This window comes from Dendrobates tinctorius, unplaced genomic scaffold (genome assembly GCF_039654945.1).
Source record: "Dendrobates tinctorius isolate UK_male_01 unplaced genomic scaffold, ASM3965494v1 ptg000142l, whole genome shotgun sequence".
Lineage (NCBI taxonomy): Eukaryota > Metazoa > Chordata > Amphibia > Anura > Dendrobatidae > Dendrobates > Dendrobates tinctorius.
Genome location: NW_027361809.1, coordinates 2,777,152 through 2,797,332, shown reverse-complemented (window position 1 = coordinate 2,797,332; position 20,181 = coordinate 2,777,152). Strand labels below are relative to the sequence as shown.

General features: G+C 55.3%; 1 protein-coding gene across 3 annotated transcripts in view; it reads left to right on the top strand.

Annotated features, from left to right (window-relative positions):
- RRAS2 (RAS related 2) overlaps positions 1–19,668 on the top strand; it is an 81,701-nt gene extending 62,033 nt beyond the window's left edge. For all 3 annotated transcript variants that reach the window (XM_073545220.1, XM_073545219.1, XM_073545222.1), the window contains exons 3-6: positions 15,968–16,070; positions 16,210–16,318; positions 17,360–17,478; positions 18,850–19,668. In XM_073545220.1, the coding sequence (XP_073401321.1) occupies positions 15,968–16,070; positions 16,210–16,318; positions 17,360–17,478; positions 18,850–18,937 (419 nt within the window). In that variant the 3' untranslated portion in view covers positions 18,938–19,668. The remainder of the gene's footprint in view (positions 1–15,967; positions 16,071–16,209; positions 16,319–17,359; positions 17,479–18,849) is intronic.
- The last annotated feature ends 513 nt before the right edge of the window (positions 19,669–20,181 follow it).

The following is a 20,181-nucleotide window of genomic DNA, read 5'->3' as shown; positions in this document are numbered from 1 at the left end:
CTTCACTAGGATAGTTGTTGTAGGCGAACTCCGCCCAAGGAAGGAGAGAGGCCCAGTCGTCTTGGTGAGCAAAATCTTGAACAGCTCTATGAAGCGAAGGCCACCAGTAATGGCGGGAGACCAGCGAGAGAGTCTTGCTAATTCCGGCATGTCCAGAGAATTTTGAAGAGTGACTCCACCGTAGAACCTTTAATCTATCTCCACTTCGAACAAAGGTCTTACCAGAAGGTGGGGAGATCAGCCTTACTGGGGCCACGGTAAGGACCTTGGCAGGGTCAATGATATGGTTTGGACCCTCCTCCTTGTCTACCGACTGGAAGGACCGTGAAAGAGCGTCCGCCTTGATGTTTTTCTCCCCGGGTCGGAAGTGGAGTTCAAAGTCAAATCTTTCAAAAAATAACGACCATCTGGCTTGTCGAGGGTTGAGCCTTTGGGCGGACTGAAGATAGGCCAAATTTTTGTGATCCGTAAAAATGAACGGATGGAGGGCACCCTCGAGAAGATGACGCCATTCCTCAAGAGCCATCTTAATGGCCAAGAGTTCTCTATCACCAACGGCATAGTTACGTTCGGGAGCGGAGAAAGCTTTGGAGAAGAAGCCGCATGTAAGGGTGCGGCCCAAGGAAGACTTATGCAGGAGAACTGCTCCAGCTCCCACCGAGGATGCGTCCACCTCGAGGATAAATGGCCTGCTGTCATCCGGGCGATGAAGTACCGGAGACTTGGCGAATTCTAATTTCAGGGCCGCGAAGGCCGCCTCAGCTTCAGAGGGCCAGTGGTTGGGATCGGCCCCTTTGCGGACAAGAGCCGAGATGGGCTTGGCCAAAGACGAGAAATGAGAGATAAATTGCCTATAATAATTGGCGAAGCCCAAAAACCGCTGAATTGCCTTGACTCCGGAAGGACGTGGCCAATTGAGAACTGCCGAGACTTTCGCAGGATCCATCTCCAGACCCGAGTCCGAAACGATAAGACCAAGAAAAGGCGAGGACCTTTGCTCAAAGAGACATCTCTCTAACTTGGCAAAGAGATGATTCTCCCTGAGACGTAGAAGGACTTGACGGACGTCTCGGCGATGTGTGGCCAGATCAGAAGAGAAAACCAAGATGTCGTCTAGATAGACTACGAGACAGGTGTAGAGAAGATCTCTGAAGACATCATTTACGAGTTTTTGGAACACCGTTGGTGCGTTGCAAAGTCCAAAGGGCATAACCAAATACTCGTAGTGCCCGTCCCGCGTGTTGAATGCCATCTTCCACTCGTCCCCAGAGCGTATCCGAACCAGGTTGTAGGCCCCTTGAAGATCAAGCTTGGTAAATACTCGTGCCCCCTTCAAGCGATCAAAAAGTTCAGAGATGAGAGGTAGTGGATACTTATTCTTCACTGTGATACGATTCAAGCCACGATAATCGATGCATGGCCGCAGGGACCCATCCTTCTTCTTTACGAAAAAGAAGCCTGCTCCAGCAGGGGATGAGGATTTCCGAATGAAACCCCTGGCCAAATTGTCCTGGATGTATTCAGACATGGCCTGGGTCTCAGCTGGAGAGAGGGGATAAATTCTCCCACGAGGTGGAGTAGTACCAGAGACGAGCTCGATGGGGCAGTCGTAGGGGCGGTGAGGAGGGAGAGTCTCCGCCTCCCTCTTGTCAAATACATCCAAAAAATCATGGTACACCGGAGGCAATCCTGGGGGAACAGGCAAAGGACGGGGGTAACCTACGGGACGCAGCGGCAGTAGACACCGAGCCCGACAGGACTCCCCCCAGCGAAAGACGTTACCATTATGCCAATCTAAGATGGGCTCGTGAAGTCGCAACCAAGGAAGACCAAGCAGGATAGGGTGAGAAATGCCTGCTAAGACGTAAAACGTAATCTTCTCCTTGTGCAGCGCCCCTACTTGCAATACCACTTCATGAGTAATTAACGAAACCATCTCTAGCAGGGGCCGACCATCTACGGAGGCGAGAATTTGTGGTTTTTTCAAGGGCCTGACGGGAACTGACAGCTTATTAACCTCCTCTAGCCTGATGAAATTCCCGTTGGCACCCGAGTCCACGTAGGCCACCAGAGAAGCCCGCTGCCCACCAACATTCAAGAGGACGGACAAAGTGAGAGGAAGAGAGGTATTATGTGCACCTAGGGAGGCCTCTCTTACCTGGCCTAGGCGGAGAAGGTTTCCGGACGCTCGGGACAAGTTCGGATGAGGTGGGAACCGCTACCGCAGTAGAAGCACTGACCGTGGAGGCTCCTCTCCCTACGACGCTGATCGGACAGCTTCAGGCGATCCACCTGCATAGGTTCGGGTGTCGGAGGTGACGGGAGACTCCTAGGTCGAGGACTGGGTGGCCTGCGGATAGAAGAAAGTGGACGAGAAGCCCTTCTCTCCCTGGCACGCTCCTGAAAGCGGAAGTCAATTCGCGTCGCTAGAGAGATCCAATCCTCGAGAGCTGTGGGGGTGTCACGACCCGCGAGCTCATCTTTTATCCGACTTGAGAGGCCTCGCCAAAAAGCGCCCACCAAGGCCTCATTATTCCAACCTAAGTCAGAAGAAAGAGTCCTAAACTGGATGGCATACTGGCCCACCGTTATAGAACCTTGACATAGGTTAAATAAAGCCTCAGTGGTGGAGGCTAAACGGCCCGGTTCGTCAAAAACTCGACGAAACGTATCCAAAAACACGGAAAGCTGAGTAACTACCGGGTCATCATGTTCCCAGAGCGGATTGACCCAAGCCAACGCGTCCCCCTCAAGATGGGAAATGATGAAGGCCACCTTGGCTCGGTCAGAGGGGTAACTGCTGGGGCAGCAACTCAAAATGGAGACGGCACTGATTTAAAAAACCCCGGCATAACTTGGCGTCTCCGTTATATCGGGGAGGTTTTGCTAACCGCGGAGGAGGATGGGAACCCGCGGCTGGGGGAGCAGATGCAGCCGCCTGCAAGGCGAGCAACCGACCGTCCACCAAAGCCATGTAGCTGAGGATTTGCGACTGGGTGTCTCGCTGCTGCGCCAACTCTTGTTGTAGACCAGCCAACTGGGCGGCGTTTCCAGGGTCAGAGGACTGGAGAGCGGACAGACGTGAGTCCATGGTTTTCATGAAGGACATCATGCGCTTCTGATTCTCCCGAAGAAAGACTAACTCCTTCCGAGCGGCCGTGGCTCCATCGGGGTCCATGGCCTGATTATGCTGTTACGGTGTGGCGGAAAAGCAAAGAAGTACCTGGAAGTGGACCCTCTGGGTCACGGCTCCAGAGCCCCCAGAGGCGAGTGCCCAGGTGAGGACCACCCCTATACAGGGAGTGTTAGGGACAGACCTCCAGGGGATAGAGCCGGAACCAAAGGGACGACTGAGGTAGGAGAGCAGGAGGCAGCGTATAGGGTGAGGCAGTAACCTAGTGGGTGCGGAACCGGGGACCCAGGGGCGCACAGGAACGGAGGCTGTAGATGTATAGAAGCAAACAAATGAATACAGACTGTACAGCAAATAACCGAGACGGAGAGGGAAGTAGGCAGCAGGACAGAGGAGGGAAAGGACCAGGGAGACAGGGAGGGCAGAGCACAGTAAAGCAGACCGAGGTTAGGCAGGAGGAACCACGGTACAACACGCAGCAGAGACAGAGGACAAGAGGGGCCTGAGGACACAGAGGGCGAAGCTGCGGACAGCGTCACCGCATGAGATAATCAGGCGTCTTACCAGGACTGACGCCGGCCATATGTAGCGGTGGGAGCCGCCACCTTGGGGGCGGGGCCTAGCGCGTCAGCTACCCAGGAGGCTGAGCGCCGTGGGCAGGGAGCCGGAGGCCGGGCGCGGGGACGCGCCGAGGGGCAGGAGCGCGCCGGACAGCGCGCGTGGAAAGCGCTGTGACAACCTGTATGTGGGTCTATATCCTGTGTATACAGACAGTGAGTACCGTGTGCTGGACCCGGCCACCTGTATGCAGGTGTATATCCTGTGTATGCAGGCAGTGAGTATCCTGTGCTGGACCCGACCACCTGTATGCGGCTGTATATCCTGTGTATACAGACAGTGAGTACCGTGTGCTGGACCCGGCCACCTGTATGCGGGTGTATATCCTGTGTATGCAGGCAGTGAGTACCCTGTGCGGGACCCGACCACCTGTATGCGGGTGTATATCCTGTGTATGCAGGCAGTGAGTATCCTGTGCTGGACCCGACCACCTGTATGCGGGTGTATATCCTGTGTATACAGGCAGTGAGTACCCTGTGCTGGACCCGACCACCTGTATGCGGGTGTATATCCTGTGTATGCAGGCAGTGAGTATCCTGTGCTGGACCCGACCACCTGTATGCGGGTGTATATCCTGTGTATGCAGGCAGTGAGTACCATGTGCCGGACCCGACCACCTGTATGCGGGTATATATCCTGTGTATGCAGGCAGTGAGTACCATGTGCCGGACCCGACCACCTGTATGCGGGTGTATATCCTGTGTATGCAGGCAGTGAGTACCGTGTGCCGGACCCGACCACCTGTATGCGGGTGTATATCCTGTGTATACAGACAGTGAGTACCGTGTGCTGGACCTGACCACCTGTATGCGGATGTATATCCTGTGTATGCAGGCAGTGAGTATCCTGTGCGGGACCCGACCACCTGTATGCGGGTATATATCCTGTGTATACAGACAGTGAGTACCCTGTGCGGGACCCGACCACCTGTATGCAGGTGTATATCCTGTGTATGCAGGCAGTGAGTACCCTGTGCGGGACCCGACCACCTGTATGCGGGTGTATATCCTGTGTATGCAGGCAGTGAGTATCCTGTGCTGGACCCGACCACCTGTATGCGGGTGTATATCCTGTGTATGCAGGCAGTGAGTACCATGTGCCGGACCCGACCACCTGTATGCGGGGATATATCCTGTGTATACAGGCAGTGAGTACCCTGTGCGGGACCCGACCACCTGTATGCGGGTGTATATCCTGTGTATGCAGGCAGTGAGTACCGTGTGCCGGACCCGACCACCTGTATGCGGGTGTATATCCTGTGTATGCAGGCAGTGAGTACCGTGTGCCGTACCCGACCACCTGTATGCGGGTGTATATCCTGTGTATACAGACAGTGAGTACCGTGTGCTGGACCTGACCACCTGTATGCGGGTGTATATCCTGTGTATGCAGGCAGTGAGTATCCTGTGCGGGACCCGACCACCTGTATGCGGGTGTATATCCTGTGTATGCAGGTAGTGAGTACCGTGTGCCGTACCCGACCACCTGTATGCGGGTATATATCCTGTGTATACAGGCAGTGAGTACCCTGTGCTGGACCCGACCACCTGTATGCGGGTGTATATCCTGTGTATACAGACAGTGAGTACCCTGTGCTGGACCCGACCACCTGTATGCGGGTGTATATCCTGTGTATGCAGGCAGTGAGTACCCTGTGCTGGACCCGACCACCTGTATGCGGGTGTATATCCTGTGTATACAGGCAGTGAGTACCCTGTGCTGGACCCGACCACCTGTATGCGGGTGTATATCCAGTGTATGCAGGCAGTGAGTACCCTGTGCTGGACCCGACCACCTGTATGCGGGTGTATATCCTGTGTATGCAGGCAGTGAGTACCGTGTGCTGAACCTGACCACCTGTATGCGGGTGTATATCCTGTGTATGCAGGCAGTGAGTATCCTGTGCGGGACCCGACCACCTGTATGCGGGTGTATATCCTGTGTATGCAGGTAGTGAGTACCGTGTGCCGTACCCGACCACCTGTATGCGGGTATATATCCTGTGTATACAGGCAGTGAGTACCCTGTGCTGGACCCGACCACCTGTATGCGGGTGTATATCCTGTGTATACAGACAGTGAGTACCCTGTGCTGGACCCGACCACCTGTATGCGGGTGTATATCCTGTGTATGCAGGCAGTGAGTACCGTGTACTGGACCCGACCACCTGTATGCGGGTGTATATCCTGTGTATGCAGGCAGTGAGTACCCTGTGCTGGACCCGACCACCTGTATGCGGGTGTATATCCTGTGTATACAGGCAGTGAGTACCCTGTGCTGGACCCGACCACCTGTATGCGGGTGTATATCCTGTGTATACAGGCAGTGAGTACCGTGTGCCGGACCCAACCACCTGTATGCGGGTGTATATCCTGTGTATACAGACAGTGAGTACCCTGTGCTGGACCCGACCACCTGTATGCGGGTGTATATCCTGTGTATACAGGCAGTGAGTACCGTGTGCTGGACCCGACGACCTGTATGCGGGTATATATCCTGTGTATACAGGCAGTGAGTACCGTGTGCTGGACCCGGCCACCTGTATGCAGGTGTATATCCTGTGTATACAGGCAGTGAGTACCCTGTGCTGGACCCGACCACCTGTATGCGGGTGTATATCCTGTGTATGCAGGCAGTGAGTACCCTGTGCTGGACCCGACCACCTGTATGCGGGTGTATATCCTGTGTATACAGACAGTGAGTACCCTGTGCTGGACCCGACCACCTGTATGCAGGTGTATATCCTGTGTATGCAGGCAGTGAGTACCCTGTGCTGGACCCGACCACCTGTATGCGGGTGTATATCCAGTGTATGCAGGCAGTGAGTACCCTTTGCTGGACCCGACCACCTATATGCGGGTGTATATCCTGTGTATGCAGACAGTGAGTACCCTGTGCTGGACCCGACCACCTGTATGCGGGTGTATATCCTGTGTATACAGACAGTGAGTACCCTGTGCTGGACCCGACCACCTGGTTGCAGGTGTATATCCTGTGTATGCAGGCAGTGAGTACCGTGTGCCGGACCCGACCACCTGTATGCGGGTATATATCCTGTGTATGCAGGCAGTGAGTACCGTGTGCCGGACCCGACCACCTGTATGCGGGTATATATCCTGTGTATGCAGGCAGTGAGTACCGTGTGCTGGACCCGGCCACCTGGATGCGGGTGTATATACTGTGTATGCAGGCAGTGAGTACCCTGTGCTGGACCCGACCACCTGTATGCGGGAGTATATCCTGTGTATGCAGACAGTGAGTACCCTGTGCTGGACCCGACCACCTGGTTGCAGGTGTATATCCTGTGTATGCAGACAGTGAGTACCCTGTGCTGGACCCGACCACCTGTATGCGGGTGTATATCCTGTGTATACAGACAGTGAGTACCCTGTGCTGGACCCGACCACCTGGTTGCAGGTGTATATCCTGTGTATGCAGGCAGTGAGTACCGTGTGCCGGACCAGACCACCTGTATGCGGGTATATATCCTGTGTATGCAGGCAGTGAGTACCGTGTGCCGGACCCGACCACCTGGTTGCGGGTGTATATCCTGTGTATGCAGGCAGTGAGTTCCCTGTGCCGGATCCGACCACCTGGTTGCAGGTGTATATCCTGTGTATGCAGGCAGTGAGTACCCTGTGCCGGACCCGACCACCTGGTTGCAGGTGTATATCCTGTGTATGCAGGCAGTGAGTACCCTGTGCTGGACCCGACCACCTGGTTACAGGTGTATATCCTGTGTATGCAGGCAGTGAGTACCGTGTGCTGGACCCGACCACCTGGTTGCAGGTGTATATCCTGTGTATGCAGACAGTGAGTACCCTGTGCTGGACCCGGCCACCTGTATGCGGGAGTATATCCTGTGTATGCAGACAGTGAGTACCCTGTGCTGGACCCGACCACCTGGTTGCAGGTGTATATCCTGTGTATGCAGACAGTGAGTACCCTGTGCTGGACCCGGCCACCTGTATGCGGGTGTATATACTGTGTATGCAGGCAGTGAGTACCCTGTGCTGGACACGACCACCTGTATGCGGGTGTATATCCTGTGTATGCAGGCAGTGAGTACCGTGTGCTGGACCCGACCACCTGGTTGCGGGTGTATATCCTGTGTATACAGACAGTGAGTACCCTGTGCGGGACCCGACCACCTGTATGCGGGTGTATATCCTGTGTATGCAGGCAGTGAGTACCCTGTGCGGGACCCGACCACCTGTATGCGGGTGTATATCCTGTGTATGCAGGCAGTGAGTATCCTGTGCTGGACCCGACCACCTATATGCGGGTGTATATCCTGTGTATGCAGGCAGTGAGTATCCTGTGCTGGACCCGACCACCTGTATGCGGGTATATATCCTGTGTATACAGGCAGTGAGTACCCTGTGCGGGACCCGACCACCTGTATGCGGGTGTATATCCTGTGTATGCAGGCAGTGAGTATCCTGTGCTGGACCCGACCACCTGTATTCGGGTGTATATCCTGTGTATGCAGGCAGTGAGTACCATGTGCCGGACCCGACCACCTGTATGCGGGTGTATATCCTGTGTATACAGGCAGTGAGTACCCTGTGCGCGACCCGACCACCTGTATGCGGGTGTATATCCTTTGTATGCAGGCAGTGAGTACCGTGTGCCGGACCCGACCACCTGTATGCGGGTGTATATCCTGTGTATGCAGGCAGTGAGTACCGTGTGCCGTACCCGACCACCTGTATGCGGGTGTATATCCTGTGTATACAGACAGTGAGTACCGTGTGCTGGACCTGACCACCTGTATGCGGGTGTATATCCTGTGTATGCAGGTAGTGAGTACCGTGTGCCGTACCCGACCACCTGTATGCGGGTATATATCCTGTGTATACAGGCAGTGAGTACCCTGTGCTGGACCCGACCACCTGTATGCGGGTGTATAGCCTGTGTATACAGACAGTGAGTACCCTGTGCTGGACCCGACCACCTGTATGCGGGTGTATATCCTGTGTATGCAGGCAGTGAGTACCGTGTGCTGGACCCGACCACCTGTATGCGGGTGTATATCCTGTGTATGCAGGCAGTGAGTACCCTGTGCTGGACCCGACCACCTGTATGCGGGTGTATATCCTGTGTATACAGGCAGTGAGTACCCTGTGCTGGACCCGACCACCTGTATGCGGGTGTATATCCAGTGTATGCAGGCAGTGAGTACCCTGTGCTGGACCCGACCACCTGTATGCAGGTGTATATCCTGTGTATGCAGGCAGTGAGTACCGTGTGCCGGACCCGACCACCTGTATGCGGGTGTATATCCTGTGTATGCAGGCAGTGAGTACCGTGTGCCGTACCCGACCACCTGTATGCGGGTGTATATCCTGTGTATACAGACAGTGAGTACCGTGTGCTGGACCTGACCACCTGTATGCGGGTGTATATCCTGTGTATGCAGGTAGTGAGTACCGTGTGCCTTACCCGACCACCTGTATGCGGGTATATATCCTGTGTATACAGGCAGAGAGTACCCTGTGCTGGACCCGACCACCTGTATGCGGGTGTATATCCTGTGTATACAGACAGTGAGTACCCTGTGCTGGACCCGACCACCTGTATGCGGGTGTATATCCTGTGTATGCAGGCAGTGAGTACCGTGTGCTGGACCCGACCACCTGTATGCGGGTGTATATCCTGTGTATGCAGGCAGTGAGTACCCTGTGCTGGACCCGACCACCTGTATGCGGGTGTATATCCTGTGTATGCAGGCAGTGAGTACCCTGTGCTGGACCCGACCACCTGTATGCGGGTGTATATCCAGTGTATGCAGGCAGTGAGTACCCTGTGCTGGACCCGACCACCTGTATGCGGGTGTATATCCTGTGTATGCAGGCAGTGAGTACCGTGTGCCGGACCCGACCACCTGTATGCGGGTGTATATCCTGTGTATGCAGGCAGTGAGTTCCGTGTGCCGGACCCGACCACCTGTATGCGGGTGTATATCCTGTGTATACAGACAGTGAGTACCCTGTGCTGGACCTGACCACCTGTATGCGGGTGTATATCCTGTGTATGCAGGTAGTGAGTACCGTGTGCCGTACCCGACCACCTGTATGCGGGTATATATCCTGTGTATACAGACAGTGAGTACCCTGTGCGGGACCCGACCACCTGTATGCGGGTGTATATCCTGTGTATGCAGGCAGTGAGTATCCTGTGCTGGACCCGACCACCTGTATGCGGGTATATATCCTGTGTATACAGGCAGTGAGTACCCTGTGCGGGACCCGACCACCTGTATGCGGGTGTATATCCTGTGTATGCAGGCAGTGAGTATCCTGTGCTGGACCCGACCACCTGTATTCGGGTGTATATCCTGTGTATGCAGGCAGTGAGTACCATGTGCCGGACCCGACCACCTGTATGCGGGTGTATATCCTGTGTATACAGGCAGTGAGTACCCTGTGCGGGACCCGACCACCTGTATGCGGGTGTATATCCTTTGTATGCAGGCAGTGAGTACCGTGTGCCGGACCCGACCACCTGTATGCGGGTGTATATCCTGTGTATGCAGGCAGTGAGTACCGTGTGCCGTACCCGACCACCTGTATGCGGGTGTATATCCTGTGTATGCAGGTAGTGAGTACCGTGTGCCGTACCCCACCACCTGTATGCGGGTATATATCCTGTGTATACAGGCAGTGAGTACCCTGTGCTGGACCCGACCACCTGTATGCGGGTGTATAGCCTGTGTATACAGACAGTGAGTACCCTGTGCTGGACCCGACCACCTGTATGCGGGTGTATATCCTGTGTATGCAGGCAGTGAGTACCGTGTGCTGGACCCGACCACCTGTATGCGGGTGTATATCCTGTGTATGCAGGCAGTGAGTACCCTGTGCTGGACCCGACCACCTGTATGCGGGTGTATATCCTGTGTATACAGGCAGTGAGTACCCTGTGCTGGACCCGACCACCTGTATGCGGGTGTATATCCAGTGTATGCAGGCAGTGAGTACCCTGTGCTGGACCCGACCACCTGTATGCAGGTGTATATCCTGTGTATTCAGGCAGTGAGTACCGTGTGCCGGACCCGACCACCTGTATGCGGGTGTATATCCTGTGTATGCAGGTAGTGAGTACCGTGTGCCGTACCCGACCACCTGTATGCGGGTGTATATCCTGTGTATACAGACAGTGAGTACCGTGTGCTGGACCTGACCACCTGTATGCGGGTGTATATCCTGTGTATGCAGGTAGTGAGTACCGTGTGCCGTACCCGACCACCTGTATGCGGGTATATATCCTGTGTATACAGGCAGAGAGTACCCTGTGCTGGACCCGACCACCTGTATGCGGGTGTATATCCTGTGTATACAGACAGTGAGTACCCTGTGCTGGACCCGACCACCTGTATGCGGGTGTATATCCTGTGTATGCAGGCAGTGAGTACCGTGTGCTGGACCCGACCACCTGTATGCGGGTGTATATCCTGTGTATGCAGGCAGTGAGTACCCTGTGCTGGAACCGACCACCTGTATGCGGGTGTATATCCTGTGTATACAGGCAGTGAGTACCCTGTGCTGGACCCGACCACCTGTATGCGGGTGTATATCCAGTGTATGCAGGCAGTGAGTACCCTGTGCTGGACCCGACCACCTGTATGCGGGTGTATATCCTGTGTATACAGACTGAGTACCGTGTGCTGGACCCGACGACCTGTATGCGGGTATATATCCTGTGTATACAGGCAGTGAGTACCGTGTGCTGGACCCGGCCACCTGTATGCAGGTGTATATCCTGTGTATACAGGCAGTGAGTACCCTGTGCTGGACCCGACCACCTGTATGCGGGTGTATATCCTGTGTATGCAGGCAGTGAGTACCCTGTGCTGGACCCGACCACCTGTATGCGGGTGTATATCCTGTGTATACAGACAGTGAGTACCCTGTGCTGGACCCGACCACCTGTATGCGGGTGTATATCCTGTGTATGCAGGCAGTGAGTACCCTGTGCTGGACCCGACCACCTGTATGCGGGTGTATATCCAGTGTATGCAGGCAGTGAGTACCCTGTGCTGGACCCGACCACCTGTATGCGGGTGTATATCCTGTGTATACAGACAGTGAGTACCCTGTGCTGGACCCGACCACCTGTATGCGGGTGTATATCCTGTGTATACAGACAGTGAGTACCCTGTGCTGGACCCGACCACCTGTATGCGGGTGTATATCCTGTGTATGCAGGCAGTGAGTACCCTGTGCTGGACCCGACCACCTGTATGCGGGTGTATATCCTTTGTATGCAGGCAGTGAGTACCGTGTGCCGGACCCGACCACCTGTATGCGGGTGTATATCCTGTGTATGCAGGCAGTGAGTACCGTGTGCCGGACCCGACCACCTGTATGCGGGTGTATGTCCTGTGTATGCAGGCAGTGAGTACCCTGTGCTGGACCCGACCACCTGTATGCGGGTGTATATCCTGTGTATGCAGACAGTGAGTACCCTGTGCTGGACCCGACCACCTGTATGCGGGTGTATATCCTGTGTATGCAGACAGTGAGTACCCTGTGCTGGACCCGACCACCTGTATGCGGGTGTATATCCTGTGTATGCAGGCAGTGAGTACCGTGTGCCGGACCCGACCACCTGTATGCGAGTGTATATCCTGTGTATGCAGGCAGTGAGTACCCTGTGCCGGACCCGACCACCTGTATGCGGGTGTATATCCTGTGTATGCAGGCAGTGAGTACCGTGTGCCGGACCCGACCACCTGTATGCGGGTGTATATCCTGTGTATGCAGGCAGTGAGTACCCTGTGCTGGACCCGACCACCTGTATGCAGGTGTATATCCTGTGTATGCAGGCAGTGAGTACCGTGTGCCGGACCCGACCACCTGTATGCGGGTGTATATCCTGTGTATGCAGACAGTGAGTACCGTGTGCCGGACCCGACCACCTGTATGCGGGTGTATATCCTGTGTATGCAGGCAGTGAGTACCGTGTGCCGGACCCGACCACCTGTATGCGGGTGTATATCCTGTGTATGCAGGCAGTGAGTACCGTGTGCCGGACCCGACCCCCTGTATGCGGGTGTATATCCTGTGTATACAGACAGTGAGTACCCTGTGCTGGACCCGACCACCTGGTTGCAGGTGTATATCCTGTGTATGCAGGCAGTGAGTACCGTGTGCCAGACCCGACCACCTGTTTGCGGGTATATATCCTGTGTATGCAAGCAGTGAGTACCGTGTGCCGGAGCCGACCACCTGTATGCGGGTATATATCCTGTGTATGCAGGCAGTGAGTACCGTGTGCCGGACCCGACCACCTGGTTGCGGGTGTATATCCTGTGTATGCAGGCAGTGAGTACCCTGTGCCGGATCCGACCACCTGGTTGCAGGTGTATATCCTGTGTATGCAGGCAGTGAGTACCCTGTGCCGGACCCGACCACCTGGTTGCAGGTGTATATCCTGTGTATGCAGGCAGTGAGTACCCTGTGCTGGACCCGACCACCTGGTTACAGGTGTATATCCTGTGTATGCAGGCAGTGAGTACCCTGTGCTGGACCCGACCACCTGTATGCGGGTGTATATCCTGTGTATACAGGCAGTGAATACCGTGTGCTGGACCCGACCACCTGGTTGCAGGTGTATATCCTGTGTATGCAGACAGTGAGTAACCTGTGCTGGACCCGACCACCTGTATGCGGGTGTATATACTGTGTATGCAGGCAGTGAGTACCCTGTGCTGGACCCGGCCACCTGTATGCGGGTGTATATCCTGTGTATGCAGACAGTGAGTACCCTGTGCTGGACCCGGCCACCTGTATGCGGGTATATATCCTGTGTATGCAGGCAGTGAGTACCCTGTGCTGGACCCGACCGCCTTTTTGCAGGTGTATATCCTGTGTATGCAGACAGTGAGTACCGTGTGCTGGACCCGGCCACCTGTATGCGGGTGTATATCCTGTGTATGCAGGCAGCGAGTACCCTGTGCTGGACCCGACCACCTGTATGCGGGTGTATATCCTGTGTATGCAGACAGTGAGTACCCTGTGCTGGACCCGGCCACCTGTATGCGGGTATATATCCTGTGTATGCAGGCAGTGAATACCCTGTGCTGGACCCGGCCACCTGTATGCGGGTGTATATCCTGTGTATGCAGACAATGAGTACCCTGTGCTGGACCCTGCCACCTGTATGCGGGTATATATCCTGTGTATGCAGGCAGTGAATACCCTGTGCTGGACCCGGCCACCTGTATGCGGGTGTATATCCTGTGTATACAGGCAGTGAGTACCGTGTGCTGGACCCGGCCACCTGTATGCGGGTGTATATCCTGTGTATGCAGGCAGTGAGTACCCTGTGCTGGACCCGACCACCTGTATGCGGGTATATATCCTGTGTATGCAGGCAGTGAGTACCCTGTGCTGGACCCGGCCACCTGTATGCGGGTGTATATCCTGTGTATGCAGGCAGTGAGTACCCTGTGCTGGACCCGGCCACCTGTATGCGGGTGTATATCCTGTGTATGCAGACAGTGAGTACCCTGTGCTGGACCCGGCCACCTGTATGCGGGTATATATCCTGTGTATGCAGGCAGTGAGTACCCTGTGCTGGACCCGACCACCTTTTTGCAGGTGTATATCCTGTGTATGCAGACAGTGAGTACCCTGTGCTGGACCCGACCACCTTTTTGCAGGTGTATATCCTGTGTATGCAGGCAGTGAGTACCGTGTGCTGGTCCCGACCACCTTTTTGCAGGTGTATATCCTGTGTATGCAGGCAGTGAGTACCGTGTGCTGGTCCCGACCACCTGTATGCGGGTGTATATCCTGTGTATGCAGGCAGTGAGTACCGTGTGCTGGACCCGGCCACCTGTATGCGGGTGTATATCCTGTGTATGCAGACAGTGAGTACCCTGTGCTGGACCCGGCCACCTGTATGCGGGTATATATCCTGTGTATGCAGGCAGTGAGTACCCTGTGCTGGACCCGACCACCTTTTTGCAGGTGTATATCCTGTGTATGCAGGCAGTGAGTACCGTGTGCTGGTCCCGACCACCTTTTTGCAGGTGTATATCCTGTGTATGCAGGCAGTGAGTACCGTGTGCTGGTCCCGACCACCTGTATGCGGGTGTATATCCTGTGTATGCAGGCAGTGAGTACCCTGTGCTGGACCCTGCCACCTGTATGCGGGTATATATCCTGTGTATGCAGGCAGTGAGTACCCTGTGCTGGACCCGACCACCTTTTTGCAGGTGTATATCCTGTGTATGCAGGCAGTGAGTACCGTGTGCTGGTCCCGACCACCTTTTTGCAGGTGTATATCCTGTGTATGCAGGCAGTGAGTACCCTGTGCTGGTCCCGACCACCTGTATGCGGGTGTATATCCTGTGTATGCAGGCAGTGAATACCCTGTGCTGGACCCGGCCACCTGTATGTGGGTGTATATCCTGTGTATGCAGGCAGTGAGTACCCTGTGCTGGTCCCGACCACCTGGTTGCAGGTGTATATCCTGTGTATGCAGACAGTGAGTACCCTGTGCTGGACCCGGCCACCTGTATGCGGGTGTATATACTGTGTATGCAGGCAGTGAGTACCCTGTGCTGGACCCGACCACCTGTATGCGGGTGTATATACTGTGTATGCAGGCAGTGAGTACCGTGTGCTGGTCCCGACCACCTTTTTGCAGGTGTATATCCTGTGTATGCAGGCAGTGAGTACCCTGTGCTGGTCCCGACCACCTGTATGCGGGTGTATATCCTGTGTATGCAGGCAGTGAATACCCTGTGCTGGACCCGGCCACCTGTATGTGGGTGTATATCCTGTGTATGCAGGCAGTGAGTACCCTGTGCTGGTCCCGACCACCTGGTTGCAGGTGTATATCCTGTGTATGCAGGCAGTGAGTACCCTGTGCTGGACCCGGCCACCTGTATGCGGGTGTATATACTGTGTATGCAGGCAGTGAGTACCCTGTGCTGGACCCGGCCACCTGTATGCGGGTGTATATCCTGTGTATGCAGGCAGTGAGTACCGTGTGCCGGACCCGACCACCTGTATGCGGGTGTATATACTGTGTATACAGACAGTGAGTACCCTGTGCTGGTCCCGACCACCTGTATGCGGGTGTATATCCTGTGTATGCAGGCAGTGAGTACCCTGTGCTGGACCCGGCCACCTGTATGCGGGTGTATATCCTGTGTATGCAGGCACTCACACCTGACTAACGCTGCTCTGTGTCTTCCAGTTCTGGACACGGCGGGGCAGGAGGAGTTCGGAGCCATGCGGGAGCAGTACATGAGGACCGGCGAGGGCTTCTTACTCGTGTTCTCCGTCACAGACCGGGGAAGGTGCGTCCAGACCGGGGGCAGCTGACAACCACTCTCACCGGGCTCGCAGACGAGTTGTCAGCAGCCGCAGTCCGTCTCTTCATCTTTCTCCCCAGCTCAGTTTATCTCCTTATAATGAAGATTTCTTTTTGTTTTTCAGTTTTGAGGAAATCTACAAATTCCAGAGACAGATCCTCCGAGTGAAGGACCGTGATGAGTTTCCTATGATCCTGGTTGGGAACAAGGCGGATCTGGAGCAGCAGAGACAGGTACGGCTGCCCCCGCACTCAGTGACCCTGCGTCAGTGGCGGGTGAGGGACGTCTGACTCTGTTCATCCTGAGCCTCCTGGTTCATGACTCTCAGATATACACTCAAGACTGACACTTGGGCTCTATAGATTCGTACCTGGAGTCCATTATACTGGGAGACTCTGTAATGAGGGCACGATGGAAGCGATTTCGTCACATGGACGCCTAGTCCTGATGTTCCCCAGCTGGTGGCGGCACTGTATGATGGGTGCAGGAAAGGGGTTACTGACCCCTCCATGGGTGCAGTATTGGGGCGATCAGTAGTCATTACCCTTAACCCATGCTTTCTTCTCAAGTGAAGCCTTATAGGGCGGTACAGTATCCCGCAGCTGTGCGTCTGCGTGTTGTGCACGGGGTCCTGTAAGGTGAGAGCTGCTGTGTGGAAAATACACACTGTGCCGCACAGACTCCGGAGAGGGATGGTGTGGCCCAGGGGGTCTTCCACCGTCCAGTCTGCTCTTTGTAAAGGCTGTGGTGTGAATATTATAGGGGGTCCTTCTTATCGCAGCCCCTCCGTATAAGGAAATGAGTTGTTTCCTGGCCGAACGTCGGTAGCTTCTTCTCCTATGTAGACCGGCCGACTGCGGTTCCTACGGGGACAGGACTATTAATAATACACAGACGATAATGAGCCACAAAGACGATCACTGTTCTCGGCAGCACATACTGATTACAACCGCACTGTGCGCTGCCGAGAACTGTGACTTTTATTCTTACACAAAAGGCCTTTCACCCGACGAGCGCTTGTTTTGCTTGTTTGTCGGGTGACTGCAGCTGCTTACACTGCATAGTTATCTGTAAAGCAGCGGTCCTCGGCCGGCGGAAATGCACCGTGGACTCAGAGACCCGCTACACCCCCAGAGCTACAGAGGGGGCCTAGTACCTGGATTTTTGTGTGGGTGCGTGGTGTTGGGGGTGCACTCTGGCCTGAGCTCCGGTGTGCTGGGTAAGTCCACAGGTCACTCAGTTACGTCCGGCGCCGTCTGCTCTTGTTCTGGCAGGTGACGCAGGAGGAAGGGCACCAGTTGGCGCGGCAGCTGAAACTGACGTACATGGAGGCGTCGGCGAAAATCCGGATGAATGTCGATCAAGCCTTCCATGAACTAGTGCGGGTAGTGAGGTGAGTGCGCAGGTGGAGGAGTAGGCGGCAAGCAGCACAGAATGAAGAGGCGGCTGCAGATGGAGGAGGCGGCAGGTAGCGGTGGAGGAGGTGGCAGGAGGCTCAGGAGGAAGAGGCTGCGAGGTGGTGGCTGCAGATTGAGGAGGCGGCAGGTAGCGGTGGAGGAGGCGGCAGGCAGCTCAGGCGGAGGAGGCGGCAGGTAGTGGTGGAGTAGGTGGCAGGCATATCAGGCCGAAGAGGCTGCGAGGTGGTGGCTGCAGAAGGAGGAGGCGGCAGGTAGCGGTGGAGGAGGCGGCAGGCAGCTCAGGCGGAGGAGGCGGCAGGTAGCGGTGGAGTAGGTGGCAGGCATATCAGGCCGAAGAGGCTGCGAGGTGGTGGCTGCAGAAGGAGGAGGCGGCAGGTAGCGGTGGAGGAGGTGGCAGGCTTATCAGGCCGAGGAGGCAGCAGGAGGCTCAGGAGGAAGAGGCTGCGAGGTGGTGGCTGCAGATGGAGGAGGCGGCAGGTAGTGGTGGAGGAGGCGGTAGGCGGAGCAGGCAGGTCAGGTGGAGGAGGCGGCAGGAATATCAGGCCGAGGAAGAGGCTGCGAGCTGGTGGCTGCAGGTGGAGGAGGCGGCAGGCGGAGGAGGCGTCAGGCAGCGCAGCAGGAAGAGGCTGCGAGGAGGCGGCTGCAGATGGAGGAGGCGGCAGGCAGCGCAGGCACCGATACTCCTCACCGGTTTATGGTGTTTCATCCCTGGGTCATACAGGGTCCGGCCTCTACACAACAGACTGGCTGGGTGCATTACTTACCATTGTGACAATCTCTGCTTGCTGTCGCTGGTCGTGCTCCGCCATGGCGGAGCTGTACGGTCAGCGCTGGGCAGACCGCTGTAGGGGACTCTGGTCTGTCGGCTCACTCAGTATTCTCTGGATGGGGGGGCTCGCAAACTTTTGACCTTCTGGAGTCCCCGTCGCGCCTTCCATTAGCCAGACTGACACAACGTCATTATTTCAGTGTGACGCTCAGGTGATGGCGGAAAATGAGAAGCCACAGCGGGAATCCCAGAAGGTAAGAGATTCACGAGACTCCCGACCTGACCAATAGACCGGAGTCCTCCACCCGCCCTACTCTGGTTACAATGTATCAGTGTGAACTGTGGGCTAAACAGGCAGAATACATGACTCCAGTCCTGATGGCTTGTTACATTGTGTCAGCCTGAATTATGACCTCACGATTGTCCAGACTGATGCAACTGGAGCAAACCCACAGCTGTAAGCATCTCAGGATGTAAGACAGCAAGCAGAGATCATGAGCACATGGGACTGCTGTGGAAACAAATCAGATGTGTCCCGTCTGTGCATAGCTCACAGAGAATGTTCCTCTCTCCACAGGAAGTTTCAGGAGCAGGAATGTCCTCCGTCTCCAGAGCCGACGCGGAAGGAGAAGGACAAGAAGGGCTGCCACTGCGCGGTTGTCTAGGCCTGTCCGTGGCTGTGCTGATGTCGGGGCCCCGTCTCCTCCATCCGGTACATGTCACCAGGATAGCCTTAGCCCACGAGACTCCGGACACTGGACGGTCCCTCGAAGCCTTGCCCCCCCACCCAGGAGAGAGCAGGTCTCCCCAGAAATCCACCTCCTCCGCAGCGTCACTCGCCACGAATCGGAATTTTTTTTTCTTAATCTATTGCTGTGATTTTTTTTTTCTTTCTATCCGCGGCGGCGGTCTGACAGCAGGGCGCAGTGTGTGGCACGTGTCCGCGACTTACCCAATATCCACTGGGAACTTTTAACTTTTTTCCACTTTTTTCATGTTCACTTCTCACTTTCAGGATCCGGTTTTGATCGGCCAAGAATCCGTTTTTAAGTGTCCTTTTTTTAAAAGCTGGCGGTGGTAGTTTTATCTCCCTGTGCTGGTATTGGAGCTGTCCGAGGCGCAGGGGCGGCTCGCTGGCACGTGGTTGGGTGGAGGGTCCGTGGCAGCTTTTCACCGTGCCACTATTTCCGCCTTCTCCTAGCGGTAATGTAGCAGCCCTTCCGTCAGCCACGTACCGTGATGTCACTCGCCCTCGAGCCGCCGAAACAGATGGCGGTCAAGAAACCAAGTGCCTGATCTGAACTCTGCCCGGGAGGAGCGAGTGTGGCGTCGTACGCGGGCGGTGAGCGTCTTATCCGTTGCCAAATTCTGATCATAATAAAGTTTACTGGTTACATGCTGGAGTGACGCCGCTCCGCCCGGGCGGCTGTGTGATTCCCACTGCGTCCTATGGGCGACATCCGTTTTTAGTCTTATATGTTGTCCAATATTAAAGAAGGGGGTTAGTTTTTCCTGAATAGCGCCCCTTCTAGTAACAAGTTGTGTCTGGTATTACAGTTCTGCTTCACACGGTGACAGGAGGGGCGCGCTCCCTGGACACGAGCAGACCCCGGATTCCTTCCTCTAGTGGTCGTGTTATCCGTTCTGCAACTTTCCAACAATATTTTATTTTTATGTTTTAATTAGTTGTGTATTACACAGCATGTGTTTGTTTCAGTGTGTCGTTCCAGACAGTCCTCTGTACAGCACCAATATAACCCGGCCTGATCATTTGTTACAGTGTGTCAGTTTCGGAGACATTGTGATAACGAACTGTCCTGTGTCACAACCAAAGGGTAATCCCATCCTGCTTCGGTCCTGTCCTCTCAGCTGAGGGTCTGGTACTGTGTATCAGTCTAGATATTCCCGT